This window comes from Anabrus simplex, chromosome 8, assembly GCF_040414725.1.
Source record: "Anabrus simplex isolate iqAnaSimp1 chromosome 8, ASM4041472v1, whole genome shotgun sequence".
NCBI lineage: Eukaryota > Metazoa > Arthropoda > Insecta > Orthoptera > Tettigoniidae > Anabrus > Anabrus simplex.
Genome location: NC_090272.1, coordinates 90621865 through 90643349, shown reverse-complemented (window position 1 = coordinate 90643349; position 21485 = coordinate 90621865). Strand labels below are relative to the sequence as shown.

General features: G+C 39.6%; 1 protein-coding gene across 3 annotated transcripts in view; it reads right to left on the bottom strand.

The window, feature by feature from the left end:
* The window catches only part of LOC136878828 (nucleolar transcription factor 1-A), a 255229-nt gene that overhangs the window by 149601 nt on the left and 84143 nt on the right, over positions 1 to 21485 (bottom strand). For all 3 annotated transcript variants that reach the window (XM_067152338.2, XM_067152337.2, XM_067152339.2), the window contains exon 7: positions 20768 to 20855. In XM_067152338.2, the coding sequence (XP_067008439.1) occupies positions 20768 to 20855 (88 nt within the window). The remainder of the gene's footprint in view (positions 1 to 20767; positions 20856 to 21485) is intronic.

Here is a 21485-nt window from a genome sequence, read left to right as displayed (position 1 = left end):
CTGAGTGTCAGAATGTAGAAGAATAAATAGAGATGGTTTGGACATGTTATGAGGTGGAGAAGGGAAGGATATCAAAATAAGTGTTGGAAGCTAAGATAGAAGGAAAGAGGGCAAGAGGGATGCCCAGAGCAGATGTCAAGAACAGTATAAGAAAAAGAAGATTGAACTGAAATACAATTACTGAAGAGGAGTAGTGGAAGGAGAGGCAACGGAGGAGAAGTGCCATCAACACCCTGACCTGACAGGAGCTGGACGAGAAGAAATGAAGATGATGATGAGTTCTGATACACCCTGTATATCGGTGGTATTCAAAGTGTGGTACGCGTACCACTAAGGGTACGGTGGGTCGTCTCAAGGGGTACACAAATTTATTGTAGCTTCTAGCTGTTTTCAGTGAGCAGTTCAGAAAAGAGTTGAGCCTGCTCATTGTCAATAAAAACTTGTTTTGATTTAGTGCTTTTGTCTACCACTACAGAGTCCCCTTTCCAAACTATTCAATCTAAAATGTGAGTCAGTTTGTACTTCGCATCAAGTAGCATTGAAAAAATGCTTACTTATGCTGCATTACTCATTCTTAAATTTTTTGTTTATAAATCCACTCATTGACTTCAATTTTTTCAGTAGCAGTGTACATAGTAACAATAATAATTGTTCCATTAAAAACCCTCGTAATTCCATTCATGAGAAAACCACGTTTCTCCACCTTTCTTGTGAAGGTTGCCGCGTTGCCTGAGAAGGTAACAGAAGACTCCAATGGTCCAATAATTGGGCTATCGTTAGGCAATGAAAATGCCAGGAACAGTTCTCCGATCATTGCCGACTGCTTAGTTTTGTACTTCTTCTGTAAACTTTACTCCGAACGAGGTATGAGGACTCTTTGCCCAGTGATGATTATATGCAATGTATTATTATTGGGCAACAGGGTGGTGTAGTGGCTTAGCTGATTGCCTGTCATCGCAGTCACCATGTTTTGATTCCTGGTATTGCTGGGGTGGTATTTTCAGTTGCAAACCCTATGGTTTCAGGAAGAACTCGCGACCTTAAATCCCCGATCACAATTCTTTCATGCCTCAGTGCGTGCCGGGACCCTGAACTAGCAGGATAAGCTGCAGAAGATGACGATAGTTAATATTATTTGGCATCCTGCGATAATCATTTGTTATTTCTGATATAATCTCAATATACTCGTAATTCGGGGGTACAAAGGTAGAACAATTGGATTTTGGGGGTACGCTGAACAAAATGTTTCAATACCATTGCTGTATATCATCCAATGGCCTAGCAGGCATCAATTTTTGTAAAAGAGACAGAGTCTCTCGTTGTACATTGACACTTTCTGTGTTTCCAATTAGACATCGTAGTGGCCTCCACTATTGAATATGCACTAGCCATGCGTCCTGGTAGGTGTGCTGGTTAACAACTGGTGAGCCCAAATTGGGGCGAAACGCTGGCAACCAAGAACGAGTTAGCTCAAAAATGTATAATTCTCATTAACGGATCATTTATATTGGAATTACTGCACAAAAAGGATCCTGGAGCTCATTTACGAAAACCAGCAGTAGTGGAAAATTATGATGCACAGCAATGCTAGCTATTACAGCTGACAGAAGAAAGTTGTCGCCTCACATAATTTTCAAGAGGAAATCATTTTAAATTATCAAGATTATCAAAAATTAACTATAATGAACCAAAAATTACCTACAGTTAGATCATTACCCAAAATTCATAAAAAGGAGGTCCCCATTCGACCTATAAATAATAATATGAATAGTCCTACCTATAAAAGTTCTCAATTCCTACACAAATCCCTAAAAAAACATTTCAAATTCCACAACTCCAACCCCATAAAAAACTTGTTATCTGGATTATCTGGAATATTAGCTGATATATACTTAGATAATCTCGAACACAGTAAGATAATTAATAACATCAACGGACTCTGTCTTTGGCATCGCTATGTCGATGATACCATAGCAATCATAGATAAACAAATCAACAACAGTGATAACATATTATCATTCCTTAAGAATTTAGATAATAACATTAAATTCACTAAAGAAGATGAGATCAATAGCTCTTTAAATTTCCTAGACATCAAAATCACTCGAGTATCAAACAAGTTTAACTTCCAAATATACAGAAAACCCACCTTTTCTCAACAACCATAAAAAATTATTCATTACATCCCAACTCACATAAAAAAGCCACTTATCACAGTCTAATATATAGGGCATTAAAAATCCCTACGTCCTCTAATAATTTAAAGAAAGAATTACAATTCATTAAAGAAATAGGTAAATTCAACGGATTTAATACAGATATAATTGACAAAATCATCAACAAAACCAAATTAAAACTAGCTACAAATTTAACTCCATTGAAACCCGCCAAACCAAAATACGCTAAATTCACGTTCACTAACCATAGTATTAATTCGATAACCAATTCATTAATGAAGCACGATGTAAAAATAGCCTATACAACAAAAAACACTAATCGTAATTTATTCTTTAATCATAACTCTATTAACATCACAGACAATACTTACTCTGGATCAGGGATATACAGATTAAAATGCTCTATATGTAATTTTTCTTATGTTGGCCAAACTGGCCGCAGCTTCTCCACCAGATACGCCGAGCATTACAATGCACAAAGACACAATAAATTCCCCGCAATGGCCGACCACATGATGGACACAGGGCATAAATTCACTACAATAGAACAAGACCTTCATATCCTCAAAAGAGTTGAAAAAAGTAAACTCATGACAGAATACGAAAATTTATTCATTTTCCTAGACCAGCATTTCAACAAAGATAAGAACTTAAACGACATTATTGATAAAATAAAAGCCCCTTGTACGAGCAGATTTTATTTCTATTACAAGAATCAATTCCCCTCACCAATATATTCTTAAAAATTTTCAACCTCAAATTAATAAGCACTCCACCCTCGTCTACAACTAATACACTCCCTTCCCTTCCCCTCACCGCCAGTACCTCTAATTTAAATGCAACCAACAGACCGATAGCCACACCCACTCTAATATCGCTCACTCCAACGGCAGCTCACCGTTACAATACGCGCAGCAATACATTTTCCTCTTTCTCTCCCACCAATAGTAGCTCCCCTCCAAGTACTACAAACAAGCCAATAGCCACGCCTTCGCAAACAGATCCCCCTCCAACACAAACCTACAGCTATAACACTCGTAGCAAGAACTCGACAGTTGTCAATAATTTTAGCTCTTAACGTAACAAGTTACCCTCACCATCATGAAATGGTAAGTGTATACAATTTCCACCTAAACATTTTACGATTTTTTCTTACAATTAACACCATGCTTCTGGTTTCCTTTTACAGATTCAACTGTCACATTGCCTTTTCGACCAGCATGTCAATAAACCCATATTCTTAACAATGTTTCAGCATCGTATCAAATTGAGATGGTCCATAGAGGTCCAATTTAAACATCGTTCATAAACCTTCAACTACAAATTCGTATTTTTTCATCAAAATGAACCACAACTTCACCATATGCTATTGACTTTCGACTTTTATCTCATGTAAACAAATCATTACAAGTCACTTGAACATCCTTCGACATTATTTTATTCAACATTATGTTTTTTTTTAATAAATAAGATTTTGATCGTCATGCTCGTCATTGCCTAATTGTAACCACTGGTCGGTCAACATCATTTTATAGCCATCTTACCACTTGTTTATAACAGGCTGTTGCTTTGTTCATTTTACTTACAATAGTAGCCTTCCAATGTCAATATTGTAAACACTTTCACCAATTGTAAACTCCTCACTCATTGCAATATCTTTAAAACCAACATTGAAATAGCTGTTACTATATTCAAGTCTCTTCAAGGCTTTTTATAAATAAGTTTTATTTTTTTATTTATATGTAAACCAGGTGCCTGATTTTATTTCAAGGTTAAGGCAATGGCTGATGATGCCTATATACAAGGTGAAACGTGTACCATTTTAATTAATATGTCAATGTAAATCAACAAAGACAAGACTATTGTATTGATTAGGTGGTCAAATTAATAAATTAACTTATTATTATTATTTCAATTCAATTAAAGTAAGTATTTCACAACAATGCAATAATTTTTTGCAAGTGTAATATTTAACTTTAATGCTCAAATCAATGGCAATTAACGTAACAAGTTCAATTTATTTATTTTTCAGGTTGAAGAAACGTTCACCGAACTCATCATCATCATCATCACCATCATCATCATCATCATCATCATCATTTCCCTTTATCTAGCTGTAGCCGGGTAGGGGCAAATATGGTTCCTCTCCATTTTCTTCAGTCTTTCCACCACTCCTCCTCCAACACTGTGTACCAGTGCAGGTTTCTTCCTATAATACTGCGTTGGATTGTGTCCGTCCATCTCAATTGTGGTCGTCCACGGCCTCTCCTTCCTTGCATTTGCATTTCCATCACCTTTTTTGGCATTCTTGTTCACCGAACTGTTGTAAATAAATTATGAATTTTGATTTGGAAGATTTTAATTATTTTAACGTATATAAAATAAAACCTCGCTAAGACGTTTCTGCAGGGGACAACAAAAATGAACGTGTTAAGTGAGAAAACGCACTACTGAATATATGAATAAAACTATCCAACAGGGATATGGAAACACTAGATATGATTTTTTTCGACATGAAGGCATTGTACATTGTGTATCCGCGAGTACAGTGAAAACTCTTGGCCTACATTTGCAACCTACACACTATTTTCTACAATTCTTTAAAAACCTTAAAAATATGGCAGTCTGGCTGCCCATATTCCACCTTAACACACGGTCTTCAATGTGTTAAAGATGTGGATGCCAGTCCACTTTCTGAAAGATTTTAATGTTGTCTTCTGTAAGGCTTGTGGTTGATTAGTTGATTACACTTACTCACAATTATATACTCAGATAAAGTAAAAATTGAAATAACAGTTTAGAAGAGAATTATACTCCAAAATTGAGAAACCATTCTGACTAGTGTAGTTGGCACAGGCGATATGGGCAAAGAACTGCAGTTTGGCTGTGTAAACAGTAAAGTTCATGGACACCTTTACACTGTGAGTGACCAGCATTTAACAAGATGCTTCATTATAGGAGACTAATCAAGTTATGATTCAAAATTCATATCACAGCTTGTAGGCAGAGTTTTTGAGTGAAGCGTTTTGCTGAAACCTTTCCAGAAGTCTTACGTGGTAAGCACAAATTGGCAAGAGAAAATGGAATGGTGAAAGGACTATCAGGAACGTACAACCATTCAGATTTAGCACAACAATTTTATATTACAAACACCAATAAAAAATATGGTTACATAGGCAAGTTTTAGTGTATAAGTTGATTTTTATGGAGTAGATGACAAAATTTAATTGAAACCAAGAAATTAGAAATTTTAACACCATAAAAAGGGGCAAATTCGTAATGGTTCAGATTCAATCAGGAAGATAAGAGAAAAATTTTACAAAATTTAAAATGCAGGACTAATGAATAAGGTTAAATCCTGCAAATGATGACTCGATTACAATATGACTAACACCCTATTAAAAAAACAGCACTATGTTTAGAAAGATACATAAAACCACGAAGGCCACTGTACAATAAGAAAACTACCAGGGTCAACAAAAAAAAAAAAAAAAATAGGAGCAATAGGGGAGGAAAAAGAAATCAAAGGGCTGGCAAGGGGATGGATAAGGAAGATTTTCAGCCTGCGTAAAAGTTTCCAGAAAGTAGTTGAGCCACGCACACAATTAGGCGTAGCCACTGTTCCAAAACAAGGAAAATCACAGATATGATTATCTCTTCTAGTGCCTGTACACGAAGTAAGTCTAGTGTAAATAAAGGTTTGAAAATTCAGAATGAACATACTCGTCGATAATTTTAGTTGCTACACAAAATAAATACTGCGAATCCAGCCTGAAGGACATAATGGAAGAGAATAATAGTTCCTTATTTAGGAGTTGAAAGCACAATAAAATTAATTTTTGCTCACCCAGCCAGCCGAAAGTTCAGATGTGCGGTTGCAGTTAAAATAAGATATCGGATACGGGCCAGCCGCAATTCAAGTGCGAATGCCTCCCACCACACAGTTCGTCACAGGATGTCTGACTGCATGTTCGAGGCCAGAAGGTACGAGAAATGGGCGTGACATATACATGCAGCGGAAGAGGGGAGGGGACGGAAGGAGAGCAGTAGTAGAGTGCATATTGGGCTGGGTAAGCAGTCGAACCACACGCTGTAGTGAGAGCAGACCGGAGAAGTTGACAGATGGTAAAGTAGAAATCGTGAAGTAATAAATACGTAGGGGAGCACGTTACACTTCATTAGAAAGGAATTTTACTTTTTCTGTATCCATAACTAGGCTATCGCAAGACAAATATGCACCATGCTAGTCAATTTCACACAATTATGTCCCTAATCCAGATATAGGCTATAGTATCACGCGAAAAATCTTCACTGTACCACTCAACACAAAATACATTTCTAATTTCTGAATGGAATACAACCACAAATAGGCTCACTTTTTCCATTATCACACAACTGTGGCAACAGCTCTTACCCAAGTTGTAAATCACATTTCTTTTACAAAGGATGACAAATAACATTTTCAAGGCTAGGAAAAATGTGATCTTACTTGTAGTAAGCGGCAACAGCGAAAATTCACAGGTACGTTTATGTTCCTAATCCTGATATAGACTACCGTATCACACAACAAACCTTCGCTACACTTCACTGTACCACTCAACACAAACTAAATTCCTAATTTCTGAATGGAATGTGAAATACAAGCACAAATAGACTCACTGTGTTATTCAGCAATCTTGCTGCTAACCGGCAAGCAAAACTGAACTTTCCTGAGGCGACCAGCTTGCTCCCCAAACGTGAAACTTATCCTGTGAAGCCGAAATTTAAGGCCTTTTTCCATAATCACGCAACTGAGGCAGCGGATCTTACCCGAGTTGGAAATCATGTTTGTTTCCCAAGGGATGACAAATAACATTTTCAGGGCTAGGAAAAATGTGATCATACGAAGCAGTAACAGCAAAAATTCATGACACGATAAGTGAGGTATTTTTATATAGATCGATGGTTCATGTTTGTGGGTTACTGTAGTCACGTCCTAGTTTGTGAACCATGGGCAACGGCTGAGTGGCCTAGTAAGTGGTCCTGAGAGTCGGGACACCAGTTGCTATGGAATGGGAGTGGGCATCTCGGACATATTCTGAGTCGTGGCCCTCCTTGTGCTCAGGCGGCTAGGACTACACAATTCACCGGTGGTCCATAACCCGCTAGAGGAGAGATCCTCACTTGGACTATGTGCAAGTAGGGCAGCATCCTGCTTCATGAATTTACCGAGCTCAGAACACTTTAAGCAAGCCTCGGACCTATGGGAGTAATGGAGTCCCACTCCCATTTGACAGGCGAGGGACTCCTTGGAAACAACATGGCGAACAAAATGGAATTCGATGGGGAGCTATCAATATTAATGGAGCTTATGGAAGAAAGAAGGTAGAACTTGCTGAGTCAGCAAAGAGGATGCATCTGGATGTGCTAGGAGTAAGTGATATTCGGGTAAGGGGAGATAAGGAGGAAGAGATAGGAGATTATAAAGTGTACTTGACGGGTGTTAGAAAGGGAAGGGCAGAGTCTGGGGTAGGGCTCTTTATCAGGAATACCATTGCACTCAACATAGTTTCTGTTAGGCACGTAAGTGAGCGAATGATGTGGGTAGATTTGTCAGTGGGAGGAATTAGGACAAGAATTGTGCCCGTGTATTCACCATGTGAGGGTGCAGATGAGGATGAAGTTGACAAGTTTTATGAAGCATTGAGTGACATCGTGATCAGGGTCAACAGCAAGGATAGAATAGTGCTAATGGGCGATTTCAATGCGAGAGTTGGGAATAGAACTGAAGGATATGAAAGGGTGATTGGTAAATGTGGGGAAGATATGGAAGCTAATGGGAATGGGAAGCGTTTGCTGGACTTCTGTGCTAGTATGGGTTTAGCTGTTATGAATACATTCTTCAAGCATAAGGCTATTCACCGCTACACATGGGAGGCTAGGGGTACCAGATCCATAATAGACTATATCTTAACAGACTTTGAATTCAGGAAATCTTTTAGGAATGTACGAGTTTTTCGGGGATTTTTCGATGATACAGACCATTATCTGATCTGTAGTGAACTAAGTATCTCTAGGCCTAGGGTAGAGAAAGTGAAATCTGTCTGCAAACGAATAAGGGTAGAAAATCTCCAGGACGAGGAAATTAGACAGAAGTACATGGATATGATTAGTGAGAAGTTTCGAACAGTAGACAGTAAGCAGGTTCAGGATATAGAAAGTGAATGGGTGGCATACAGGGATGCTGTAGTAGAAACAGCAAGGGAATGCCTAGGAACAACTGTGTGTAAAGATGGGAAAAGGCGAACATCTTGGTGGAATGATGAAGTGAGAGCAGCCTGTAAACGTAAAAAGAAGGCTTATCAGAAATGGCTCCAAACAAGGGCCGAGGCAGACAGGGATTTGTACGTAGATGAAAGAAACAGAGCGAAACAAATAGTTGTTGAATCCAAAAAGAAGTCATGGGAAGATTTTGGTAATAACCTGGAAAGGCTAGGTCAAGCAGCAGGGAAACCTTTCTGGACAGTAATAAAGAATCTTAGGAAGGGAGGGAAAAAGGAAATGAACAGTGTTTTGAGTAATTCAGGTGAACTCATAACAGATCCCAGGGAATCACTGGAGAGGTGGAGGGAATATTTTGAACATCTTCTCCATGTAAAAGGAAATCATCATGGTGGTGTTGCAAACAGTCAAGCTCATGGGGAGGAGGAAAATGATGTTGGTGAAATTATGCTTGAGGAAGTGGAAAGGATAGTAAATAAACTCCATTGTCATAAGGCAACAGGAATAGATGAAATTAGACCTGAAATGGCGAAGTATAGTGGGAAGGCAGGGATGAAATGGCTTCATAGAGTAGTCAAATTAGCGTGGAGTGTTGGTAAGGTACCTTCAGATTGGACAAAAGCAGTAATTGCACTTATCTATAAGCAAGGGAACAGAAAGGATTGCAACAACTATCGAGGTATCTCATTGATTAGTATACCAGGCAAAGTATTCACAGGCATCTTGGAAGGGAGGGTGCGATCAGTTGTTGAGAGGAAGTTGGATGAAAACCAGTGTGGTTTCAGACCACAGAGAGGCTGTCAGGATCAGATTTTCAGTATGCGCCAGGTAATTGAAAAATGCTACGAGAGGAATAGGCAGTTGTGTTTATGTTTCGTAGATCTAGAGAAAGCATATGACAGGGTACCGAGGGAAAAGATGTTCGCTATACTGGGGGACTATGGAATTAAAGGTAGATTATTAAAATCAATCAAAGGCATTTATGTTGACAATTGGGCTTCAGTGAGAATTAATGGTAGAATGAGTTCTTGGTTCAGGGTACTTACAGGAGTTAGACAAGGCTGTAATCTTTCACCTTTGCTGTTTGTAGTTTACATGGATCATATGCTGAAAGGTATAAAATGGCAGGGAGGGATTCAGTTAGGTGGAAATGTAGTAAGCAGCCTGGCCTATGCTGACGACTTGGTCTTAATGGCAGACTGTGCCGAAAGCCTGCAGTCTAACATCTTGGAACTTGAAAATAGGTGCAATGAGTATGGTATGAAAATTAGCCTCTCGAAGAATAAATTGATGTCAGTGGGTAAGAAATCCAACAGAATTGAATGTCAGATTGGTGATACAAAGCTAGAAAAGGTCGATAATTTCAAGTATTTAGGTTGTGTGTTTTCCCAGGATGGTAATATAGTAAGTGAGATTGAATCAAGGTGTAGTAAAGCTAATGCAGTGAGCTCGCAGTTGCGATCAGCAGTATTCTGTAAGAAAGAAGTCAGCTCCCAGACGAAATTATCTTTACATCAGTCTGTTTTCAGACCAACTTTGCTTTATGGGAGCGAAAGCTGGGTGGACTCAGGATATGTTATTCATAAGTTAGAAGTAACAGACATGAAAGTAGCATGAATAATTGCTGGTACAAACAGGTGGGAACAATGGCAGGAGGGAACTCGGAATGAGGAGATAAAGGCTAATTTAGGAATGAACTCGATGGATGAAGCTGTACGCATAAACCGGCTTCGATGGTGGGGTCATGTGAGGCGAATGGAGGAGGATAGGTTACCTAGGAGAATAATGGACTCTGTTATGGAGGGTAAGAGAAGTAGAGGGAGACCAAGACGACGATGGTTAGACTCTGTTTCCAACGATTTAAAGATAAGAGGTGTAGAACTAAATGAGGCCACAACACTAGTTGCAAATCGAGGATTGTGGCGACGTTTAGTAAATTCTCAGAGGCTTGCAGACTGAACGCTGAAAGGCATAACAGTCTATAATGATAATGTATGTATGTATGTATCTAATACGAAGAGAATCGGGACTTCGAATTTACAATGTGCTAAGCAGAGAAACTTGATAATGAGGAATGCACTAACGAGGTTTCACTGTACGCAAGTATGCCTTTGCTGGCAAGACCTAGTGTTAATAGTGCATATGTCTTCTGGTACGGGCTAGAGCAATTTTGTTACTTTCATTGATCTGTCTCAGTTTTATCCTACACTTTGACAATATGAAAGTGACCTGAGGTATGAGCAATGCTAATTATGGCATTCCTTATGCAACCAGTCCGTACTATGAATGGCATGAAAATGTTGCTCATAAGGTCGGTTGGTGTAAGCATTTCAGTGGGCTTGACAGACTGATGTGTAATAGCAACTTCTGGATCAGTGAGGAAAGCAACGAGAAAACTACCTCACTCATCATTTCTCTAGTACGCCTCTTCAGTGATGTCTAGGCCATCTATGAGAGCTAATGGCAGAGCTGTTGAGGACTGAACATACGTAGGTACGTACATACAGTACATACATACATCCATACACGAGTATTAAATGCATATTAAACATGCATCAAATACAATTTACAGTGAATCTCCGTTAAGAAGTTTTTCAAGGGATCACAAAAAATAAACTTCTTACGCAGGAAACTTCTTAAAAAGGGTAATGCCCGAAAACTTATTCTGTACTTTGAAATTCATGTGCAACACACAGCCAAAACATTTCTTTGTTTGTAAACAATAACAAAATAGACCGATATATAAGAGCTGCTAAAAGAAAGCCAGACTAAAAAAAAATTGATTATTATGACATGTATTTTTAGAGATAAGGTAAAATAATTGAACATACCGTATTATAAAAATACTTGATAAGGGAAGGGAACATATTACATAAAACCTTGCACAAGAGATAAGAAGAAATATTAAGTACATTAAGACTGCAGATGGTAACTGTATATCATGTAAATTCCGTACCACATTAGGCATTAAATACATTTCCAAACACAAAAGTCTAGGCTCCTACTTGGAAAAGAAATTGTCCAGGGTTGACTGTTTCAGGTTTTTACTGCTTTCTTGAAGTATAAACCTCTCCATTTCCCACATTGCCTTCCATGTGTTCTTAGCCACACTGGCTGAACCTTCCACAAACTGCCTCAGTTTTTCAAGACAAAGGCTTGCCTCACTGCAAGATGGTCTTGGGGGATTCTCTTCCTCCTCGTCCACCTCCACCTCTTCTTCTTCTTCAAACTCCTCATCTCCTGCCTCAATTTCCTTGCAGATCTCATTGATGGTCTGCTCCTCGCAAGTGATTACCATATCATCAATGATGGTGAAGTCATTGAAACTACTGGTAATCTCCATCGTCTACTGTATAGTTTTCCAGCACCCTGGCTCTTCATCACCATTTTCCATAACAATGCTGTTGGTACCACCACCGAAGCCTGCTTTCTTAAAGCAATTTGCTATTATTACAGGCTCCACTGAATCACATGATGAGGCAATGAAATGCATTATGTCCAAAAGAGATGGTTTGTAGATGGGTTTGCCTGCTTCCATGCGTAGCAGCATACGGCGTACAACTGATTTTGGGTACCTCCGCTTCAATAACTTAATGATTCCTTGGCCCATGGGCTGTAGTACCGATATAGTATTCGGTGGAAAAAATTCTACCCTGATGTTCCTTTAAATGGGGCCACTCCTTGGGATTAGCAGGGCAGTGGTCCATAAACATCACAATTTTCCTGTTGGCTCCCCATTCTGGCATCTAATGCTTGCATATACTCTTCAAACAGGGAACTTGTCATCCAAGCTGACTTGTTGCTGGTGTACTTGCACGAAGCTTCCTAGACATCCCTATCATCAGTAGAGGTAGTTTTTCAGTTCCTTCCATAGCAGCACCAACCAATACCATAACTCGCACTTTACTTATTTTCCCCTGTGGCAAGATTCTCCCTTCAAAACTAGACTTATCCGGAATAAGCTGGTAAAAAAGTGCGAATTCATTGAGATTTAAAAAGTTGCAAGGTTTGTAACTGCGTATTTTAACAGGCAGAATGGTTTCCTTCCACGCTCCCCTTTCCTCCGCACTTACACTCTCTACTTCATCACAAATTGTTTTGTAAACGATGCCGGCTCAATTTTTAAAGCGGTCCAGCCACCCGTTAGACGGGGTAAGAGGTACCTTTAATTTGCATGCAATTTCTTCGGCTTCCTCCTTCACAATTGTCCCGCTCGAAGGTATGTTTAAACTTCGCTGCTGTTTAATCATATTGGCAGAGCTTCATCGTATGTCCCAGATTTAACTTTCTTGCAATTTGCTGAAGTATTCCCTGCAGAAACTAAAATCTTTTCTTTCTTCGCTATAATGCCGTTCAAAGTAGACGGCAGCATCCCCACCTCCTTCGTCAAAGCAACACGGGAAAGTGTAGATGTTTCCACTTTCCTTATAATCTCCACTTTGTCTTTAATTGTTAGTGCCTTTCGCTTGATCTCTTTCCTCTGAGCTCTGCTCATTTTCACTTAAAGCCTTCATACGTACAACTAACTTCAGTGACTCCTATTCACACTAACTACGATGCTACACTACGCTTGGCAATCCGTAGCTTAGGCTTACAAGACGCAAATACAAGACATGTACTACAGTTCGTTAGAATGTGCTTTCCATCTTCCTCACATCCCCCTTGCTTCAAGGTTAATGGCAGCAAATGGGAAATCCGGCAACTCATTCTTAGAGATTCTTAGAACCTAGGCCTATATTGCCACTGCATTCCTGCTGGTTGTCACGGCAATGGGCATAGTTTCTAGCTGTTTCGCAAGTACTGCATGGCCAAGCCAGTATTGAGTTTATTTTCCCGCTTTAATCCTCTTCATGCTATAGGTAATGAAGAATAGAAACGCAGGTTCGAAGTTCCAGAAATTAGTGCATGGCAAAGTATCTGGGGTATTACGTGTGAGTGATACAGGCGCAGTAGCAACACTAGCACATCTAAACGTAAACAGTTTCTTTTCCTGTGATAATTTTATTTCATGTCTCCTCACCCTTGTGCTATGTTCTAATAATGCAATGTAATAACTACGAGTGACACGATAATATAATGCTTAGCTCATATATAGGTGAAAATTAAAATAACTTTCAATTTTATGCCAACACGTGGTACTGCAACGCCTCTGTGCGCGTGTCAGCATTCGTTCAACTTCATAGACGATCAGGATCTTTCGGACAGCTGTTTGGCAGCATAATGTGTATCAGCTGGCAAATCGGCTGCTACCTGCATAGAGTCGAGAAGTTTTTGTTTCATAATAGTTTATTCACCTCGCTAATAATGGACACAGAATATCTTATCAGTTTAGTTCAAAAATGTAATTTCCTCTAGGACAAGACCCATAAGTATTATTGCAACAATGTAAGAGAGAATGCCTGGAAGGAAATAAGCAAGGGAATGAAAAATCAAATAGTTAGAATATTCAATTTCGTGGTAGATTAGGCCTATACAATACTTAGTTTAATTTGCAATTATTGTTGACCATATTACAGTATCATGTTAAGTTCATATACAGTGCGGTATGTCAGTACAATAATTGACATTGCTAGGAATGAACGATCTTTAAGTGTTTATTATACAGTATTTACCGTGAACAATTTTATAAGTGGCATTCCCTACATTTGTCGTATTTCTAACAAACAGTAATGCATAAAAAGCCATTCTGTTGTGGACAAATACATTTTACGGTTTTTAATTAATGTTGAGGCCACCTCGATTAATGACTTCACCCTGTCGCGGCAAGCAACTTACTGCATTAAAGTTTTATCACCGTCCATTGCGTGCTATGTGTTTCCCGCGCAGAATCCCGTTCAATTCTATTCCGCTAGACGTGAACGGGGAATGGAAATTTTGAATGATGGGTTTGATTCGATTTAACAAGTTGAAAGTGAGCATCTGATGTTTGTGTTGTCATAGCATGACGAATAGAATACCAAGTGTGATCACTCCGCTCTCTTAACATTGTAGTTAGTGGTCCTGCCGGAGTGTGGCGCTGCAGTCTCAACGATCCAACTGCAACGAAACGTGCGCCCACTTGACGGCAAATGTATAGCGAGCGTGCGTGAAGTCATGGTGATAATTTTAATGCCTATTAGTTTGTTTTAATATTTTCTGAATCCGTGTTAGTATCTGTGCAGTGCTCTTTGTGTGTGCAATCAACTAGTTTTCTATTATTTCGAGAAAATGTCGTACTGTTTCATTCCTGGTTGTAAATCGGGTTACGGAAGGAAGCGTGGTGGTAGACGATATTTTACACCGCCAAAGGGAAATAATGTGTTTAGGAAGTGGGCTAGAGTTATTCCGCGCAAAGATAAGCAATTGTCGGCCAAAAGCAGAATATGTGACCTGCATTTTCCGGCAGATTTAATTATAAAGGCAGACTGTTTCGTTGTGAATGGTGAAAACGTTTATCTTCCTCGTGTGAGCTGGAAAATAAAACCAGGAGCGGCACCTCATATTTTCATTTTTACTGAAATACCTATCCACTGAGGTAAAATCGCGAAAGGCACCCAGTAGCAAAAGGAGTGAGGACAGTATCAAGAAGATAAGGAACGAGAATCACGGAGTGAAGCAGTGATGACAACAGTAGGCGGTGAAGTTAAAGTTCAAGGTCAGCCTAGTTGTAGTCAAATTCAGGGTCAATCTAGTTCTCTTACCGATGCCGAAAACATAATATTATCTCTTAGAAAGCAACTAAAGAATGCAACTCTTAATTTAATGTGAGCTAAATGCAGTCTTTCCTCAGCCAAAGTCAGCCAAAGCTGTGATTAATGTCCTACAGGGGCAGATTAAGAACACCGGATTTCAATTTACAGATTGTAAATTTCTTAGTAAGAAGCAGAAAATTATTACACTGTGTCAAGTAAAATCTCCCAATGGTATGAGGTACAGTACTGATTTTCTTTTAGAGAGTTTATTACTTAGAATAACATCACATAGAGGATAGGATATAGGCATAATTTGTTACCTCTTCCCCCACAAAGCCATTTGAGGAAACTCTGCAAAGGACTTAAATGTCCCTATGGTGTAAATCCTCATTGCTTAAGTGCTATTTCACATTATTTTAAGGATGAAATGAACAAGAATAAACGGTACGGGATAGTTAAATTCGATGAAGTTAAACTAAGATAAGAGATTCAATTTAATGTGGAGCGATATTTTTTTCGAGTGTCTTGACTAGATTGAGGCGATTTCAGTTGTGCCATCAGGAGCTGGCTGTCGTATTGAACACACTTTGAACATTATTCCAAACCTGGTCTCCCACTATAGTGCCAATTCTTCTTCAGAGCGGGAGAAATCCACAGAGTAATGCAAGCTCGACAATTTGCCAAGTCCACTCGTAAACTATCGAAAGTGGCCTCAAACTAGTTTTGGTGAGCAATTTACTTAATTTATTTGAGTAAAGTGTCAGTGTTATTTAGAGTATGGTGTATGTTTAATTTGCTCTGTTTAAAAAAGGATTCTTTAAGTATGTAAAGCACAATATGCTTTCGCTTTTCGTAATGTTTCATTTTATTTCGCGTGTTCTCTTATTACAGTTCGAAGATATTTCTTCGTGCGGACTGATAATATTATTTATAACTCTCTGACAGTGTTATTCATGTGTTGTATTTGATTATTTGCGTATCAATGTAATTTCCATTAAATCAGCTGACCGTGTAGCGTTGGTGTTAGGCTCCACCAGCACCGCTCTGCGGGAGAGCGCTTGAACTAGGTGAGTGATCTCACTTGGTATTCTATTCGTCATGGTCATAGCGTGACGTCGTATGGCGTAGGCAAGCCCGGACAGGCTATGTGACACTACAGACACACGGCAAGCGCATGAACGTCTATTACCCTGCAACTAACAAAAGAACCTGCGCAAAGCTCACTTCTGCGTGCATTCTCTCCGAGTGGATGTCTGACATCATAGGGAGTAGTAGATGGGGTCACATGGTGTCTGGCCACCGTACTGTGCACACTATGAAGCATGGTTACACAAGCGTTTCGCTGTCACTTCTGTATCCATTTTAGCGCTCTTGTTGTTTTGTCAGTTTTATTCACATTTCTTTCTTTAATTGTAGTCCTATAATTCCTTTGCGTGTAGCGTGTACTGTATTGGTAAATGTTTTTATGTATATAGTGTTGAACAGTGTTACCTAGCGACCTTCAAGGGTCATTACTCATTACAGAGCACATTAATCAGGTGAATAAACTAAATTCTTGACTGTGTAAAAAACAGAATCAGAAGTATCGGCAGTTGCGCAACTGGTATGCCAAAAAAAAAACACACACACACACCTAAAGCCGCTCAGCAGCGGAAGAATTGATGGCAGCCCAGTCTTTCAGCTATATAGTGTTGTGTACCATGTTATTCTAGTGAGAGTGTCATTTGAGTGTACAGTAGTTATGGCTGCTACTTCGAAGTCTGGTAGCAAATCTGGACGGCCTGCAAGGGGACAAACCAGAGAAATAGTATATAACGAAGCTGCTCACCTACGAGAACAGAAAACAGTTCATAAACTGAATTATAATGTAGTGGCTTCAACAAGAGAAGCAACAGGGGTTTGAAAGTCACTTGTGAAACGTATTTTAGCGGAAGGGAAGACGTCTATGGCCAAGGGTCGTTTGAATTTTTCTACACATGATGGCAAGAAAACAGTCCACAAGAAAAAGGATCGAAACAGACGACTTCACAAAGGGTGATACGTTGGAAAATAAGCAAATTTTACGTGATGAAAAAAACTGTACCTACACTGGACAAATTGAAGCGTGTTAAAATCGGAAAAGATACTTGACTGTAGCAGAGACTATCTTCGACGATTATTTTGTGTTGTTCATATTATGTCCTCTGTATGTACGATTATTGGAACAGTATATTTTTATTTTTATATTTTTAAAAATATGGTTTACGGTTGGGTATTGTAAATACAGTGGAACCTCGATTATCCGTTCCCGGAAAATACGTTTTCCCGGAATATGCGTTCAAATTACGCGGTCCCGCGAGCATCGTAATTAAATCACGTTGTAAAAGTCCCGCATTATCCGTTCCTCGAAGAAACGATTTCCCGGATCAACCGTCCAGAAATTCCAGTCCCATCAATGCTAAATCCTCTATCAATCGTTTTTTAATAAACTGTATCTCACGAAAGGACAGCTATGGAATATTTATGGATCACTGCGATAATTAAAGCAAGTAGGGCCTACTGTACCGGTACTGGAAAAGCAGTCGGCGGTGAACTTGCATAAGGGACCATCTTAGCATCGCATTCGGGTGGTATTGTTTAGAGAATCTCGGAAAATCATAAAGCAGAGAGTGGCCACAACAATTGCAAGGAGACACGGCGCATTTCGACAGCTCTGCTTGAAGACAGAACGAGTTTCGTCAAATGTTCGCACTTATAAAACGTCCATATTATGCCCAGGGTTAGATGTTTATATTTTGACATTTTTTCGATCGTACTGCCGAAGAGGTTTTCGGCACTTTGCTCAAGGCACTGCAGAGTAACTGGGCTTTCAGGCAGGAATCGAAACTGCTCCTTCTTAACACAAATTCAGTATTTTTGATATTATCGTCCATAATTATGTTAGCGAGACCAAAACGGACGTTGCACCTTACATTTTTTAAAAAGAAAGCCATGGGAGGTCTTGGGATTGCCTATTACTGTTTAGGTTCTAATGTAAGACTGGTAATTTTACGTTTTCGTGTTAAAATACCAAAAACCGCAGTCGTTTTATTTGCGCACGTTACATTTTAAATGGTTGGTATCATTTCAAACTCGTACTGACATGAGCAGTGAGCGCGCTTTCCAGATGACCTCAAGGTCACGAAAACCGTAATTTCTGAAGTTTTGATATTTCTTTTATCTTTCCAATTTGATTGGATTTGTGACGCGCATAATTGAATTCAATGCATTCGAGAACTTTTAAGAATCGATACATACATTCGAAACCATGTTTTCGAGTTCAACATAACCTTTAAAAGTCGATGTAGGCCTAATTTGCGCGGTACGAGATTTCCAGAAACTGACTACGAACAGTATACCGGAGACCAAATTACAATGAAAGATTAAGAAATGAACGGATTTCGCCATCATTTTGGGTGCTTTTGTATCTAATGTGCTTTATTTTATTAGATGAGAGAATTAAAAACTACTTTTGGTCGATTGTCGTTTGGCTTGGCGTTGTTAGATTTATCGAAGAGTTTGGCTAGCGTAATCAAAGTTGCTGAACTGAAAGACGTTTTCACGGGAAAATGACGAAGATTCTCCTGTAAAATTGAATATAAAGTATCGAGATTTTGAACTCGCGTACCGGTAATTAATGCACTTTCGCGGTCTAAAATGCCCGCCTCTCACCCAGAGGGCCCGGGTTCGATTGCGACCAGGTCAGGCAATTTTACCTGGATGTAAGTCTGGTTCCAGGTCCACTCAGCCTATGTGATTACCTTAAATTGTCGAGCTATCTAATGGTGAGATGGCGACCCCGATCTACAAAGGCAGGAATATCGGCCGAGAGGATTCTTCGCACTGACCATGCGCACCTCGTAATCTGCAGGCCTTCGGGCTGAGCAGCGGTCGCTTGGCAGAAAGTCCCACTGGGGCTGTAGTTTGGTTTAGGAGTTTTTGTAAGATTATAATTATACATATTTCATTTTTGTGATGTTTAGCCAAATTGTTGATGGTTTTCATTCATTCCCGGATTTTCCGTTTTCCCGTATTGTACGTTTTATTTTCATGGTCCCTCGGAAAACGGAGAATCGAGGTTTCACTGTAGTTCCATTTAACTCAATGCTTAATACTTTTGGCCACTTAACATTTACTTTCGTTCTTTTAATTGCATTGCGTTTTTGGCTTTAATGAAAGAATAAACTCAATCGAAGAGCCTGACTGCAGCTATTTGCAGTATGTGTTAACGCCAGCTTGACAGCCGGTATGACTGTCATCCAGCTGCGTGTGTGCTTGTCCTTGATTTGTCGGGTAACATCGGGATGAACCGAAACAAGCTGCACGAAACAAAGTAGCCAAGGATTCTTTTGTTTGTTGTCGGTTAATAACACAGGGTGCAACTTGCTCGAAGACTGGAGGGTTCTAACCATGAAATGCTTTGAGTGGACGTTTTCTATCTAAAGGGGCTCTAAAATATGAACTGTTTAACCAGGAAATATATTTACAACAGAACACTTTAAACGAGAAAAATATACGTATATCTTAATGCAACCGATCAAAGAACCAAGAATATCAGACTTCTTAGGCGGGAAAACTTCTTATGCAGGAACTTCTTAACCAAGTTTCACTGTAGTTATAAATAAATTTTTTTAGTAATAGAAGTACTGCTCATGTCAGTGTTTACCGAGCTTGTAGGCCTTGGTCCAGGAGCATGTGATGGTCCCGATGATTCACCGAAGACTGCGTTCAGCATTATCGAGGGTGATATAGATGTTGATTTTCATATGGAACCATGCGTCTTGGTAGGTGTGCTATTTACCGACTAATGAGCCCAACTTAGCACACTGGGGTGAAATGCTGGCAACCAAGAATGAGTTAGCTGGAAAATTTATAATAACCAACAACGGACCAACTATGTTAGTATTATCAAGGGTTCGGAAAGACTTCGATAGCAGCGAAGCTCACAGTGGAATGGAGTGGTTTTGCAATTCCACCTCATTATATAGTGCAGGCTACGGTGCGCTGCTCGCATATTGGTCCGCCATGCTGGAGGGGCAGTCGCTGATTGGCTGTTCTTCGGCCAATGATTAAAGCATTAAGGAGCTTGATGTACATCGACCTGTCTTGGCAGAGAGAGGCAACTAATCACCCGTTGCTTTTTCTGGTCTTAAAACCTTAAAACCTAGAGGATACGATGGCTGCGGCTCCACTGTGAGCTTTGCTGTTATCGAAGTCAGCCAGAACCCTTGAAAATGCCAAGCGCAATCTTCGATTAAACATCTGGACCATCACTGCAGCATGGCCTACAAACCCATAAAACACTGACATGATTCATAACGCGGCCATGAAAGCCTAAATTGTTATACAAGTACTAGTAAAAAAAAAGAAATTTGTGTAATGGTCACACCCTTGTATTTTTTCAAAAATTTGGTATATAAAGTGTCACGATTATCCAGTGAAACACGGTACACTACAACATTCCTATTTTTAAATCATGTGGGTAGTTACATACATCTACACCACTGCTATGAACTGATAAAAATTATTTCCCCAAAACCCCACACAGTAGTAAGCAATAAAAGACAACCAGAATAGCCAGCATCCATATCATTCTGGCATAGTGAATGACGTTAGAGCTCTAAGATCTAAAATACAAACCTTAAAAGGTGGTGTTGGTTTCCGGGGCCCTAAATCATTAGAAACAGCCTTGGTCTCACGTTTGGGAACAAGTTCTGGGTATTCTTGGCTGAAAAAAAAGAAGACAACAGTCACTATCTACACAAGTGTGTGCTTAGAACAATGATACAACAAAAGTGCATATTCATCAAAGTTATACAAATGACATAACACAGCATACAGGCCATATGAAATCTCTTCAGCATTAGGCTGAAATCTAACCTAACTTGCTTTTTTGTTTTTTGTTTTTTTGCTAGGGGCTTTACGTCGCACCAACACAGATAGGTCTTATGGCGACGATGGGATAGGAAAGGCCTAAGAGTTGGAAGGAAGCGGCCGTGGCCTTAATTAAGGTACAGCCCCAGCATTTGCCTGGTGTGAAAATGGGAAACCACGGAAAACCATCTTCAGGGCTGCCGATAGTGGGATTCGAACCTACTATCTCCCGGATGCAAGCTCACAGCCGCACGCCTCTACGCGCACGGCCAACTCGCCCGGTCTAACTTGCTTTCTTCAAAGGTAAATATCCAGTGCACATCCCAAATTGTTGCCATCTTGCCTGGAAGTGTTTGCAGTTGTAAGCAACTCTAACTACATGTATGTAGTAGTCAGTTATTTTTGTCTTCAACAATTCACAACAAAGGCCCCGGCAATATGCAGGCACCATACATACAGTGAAAAGCTAGATATACAGTATACC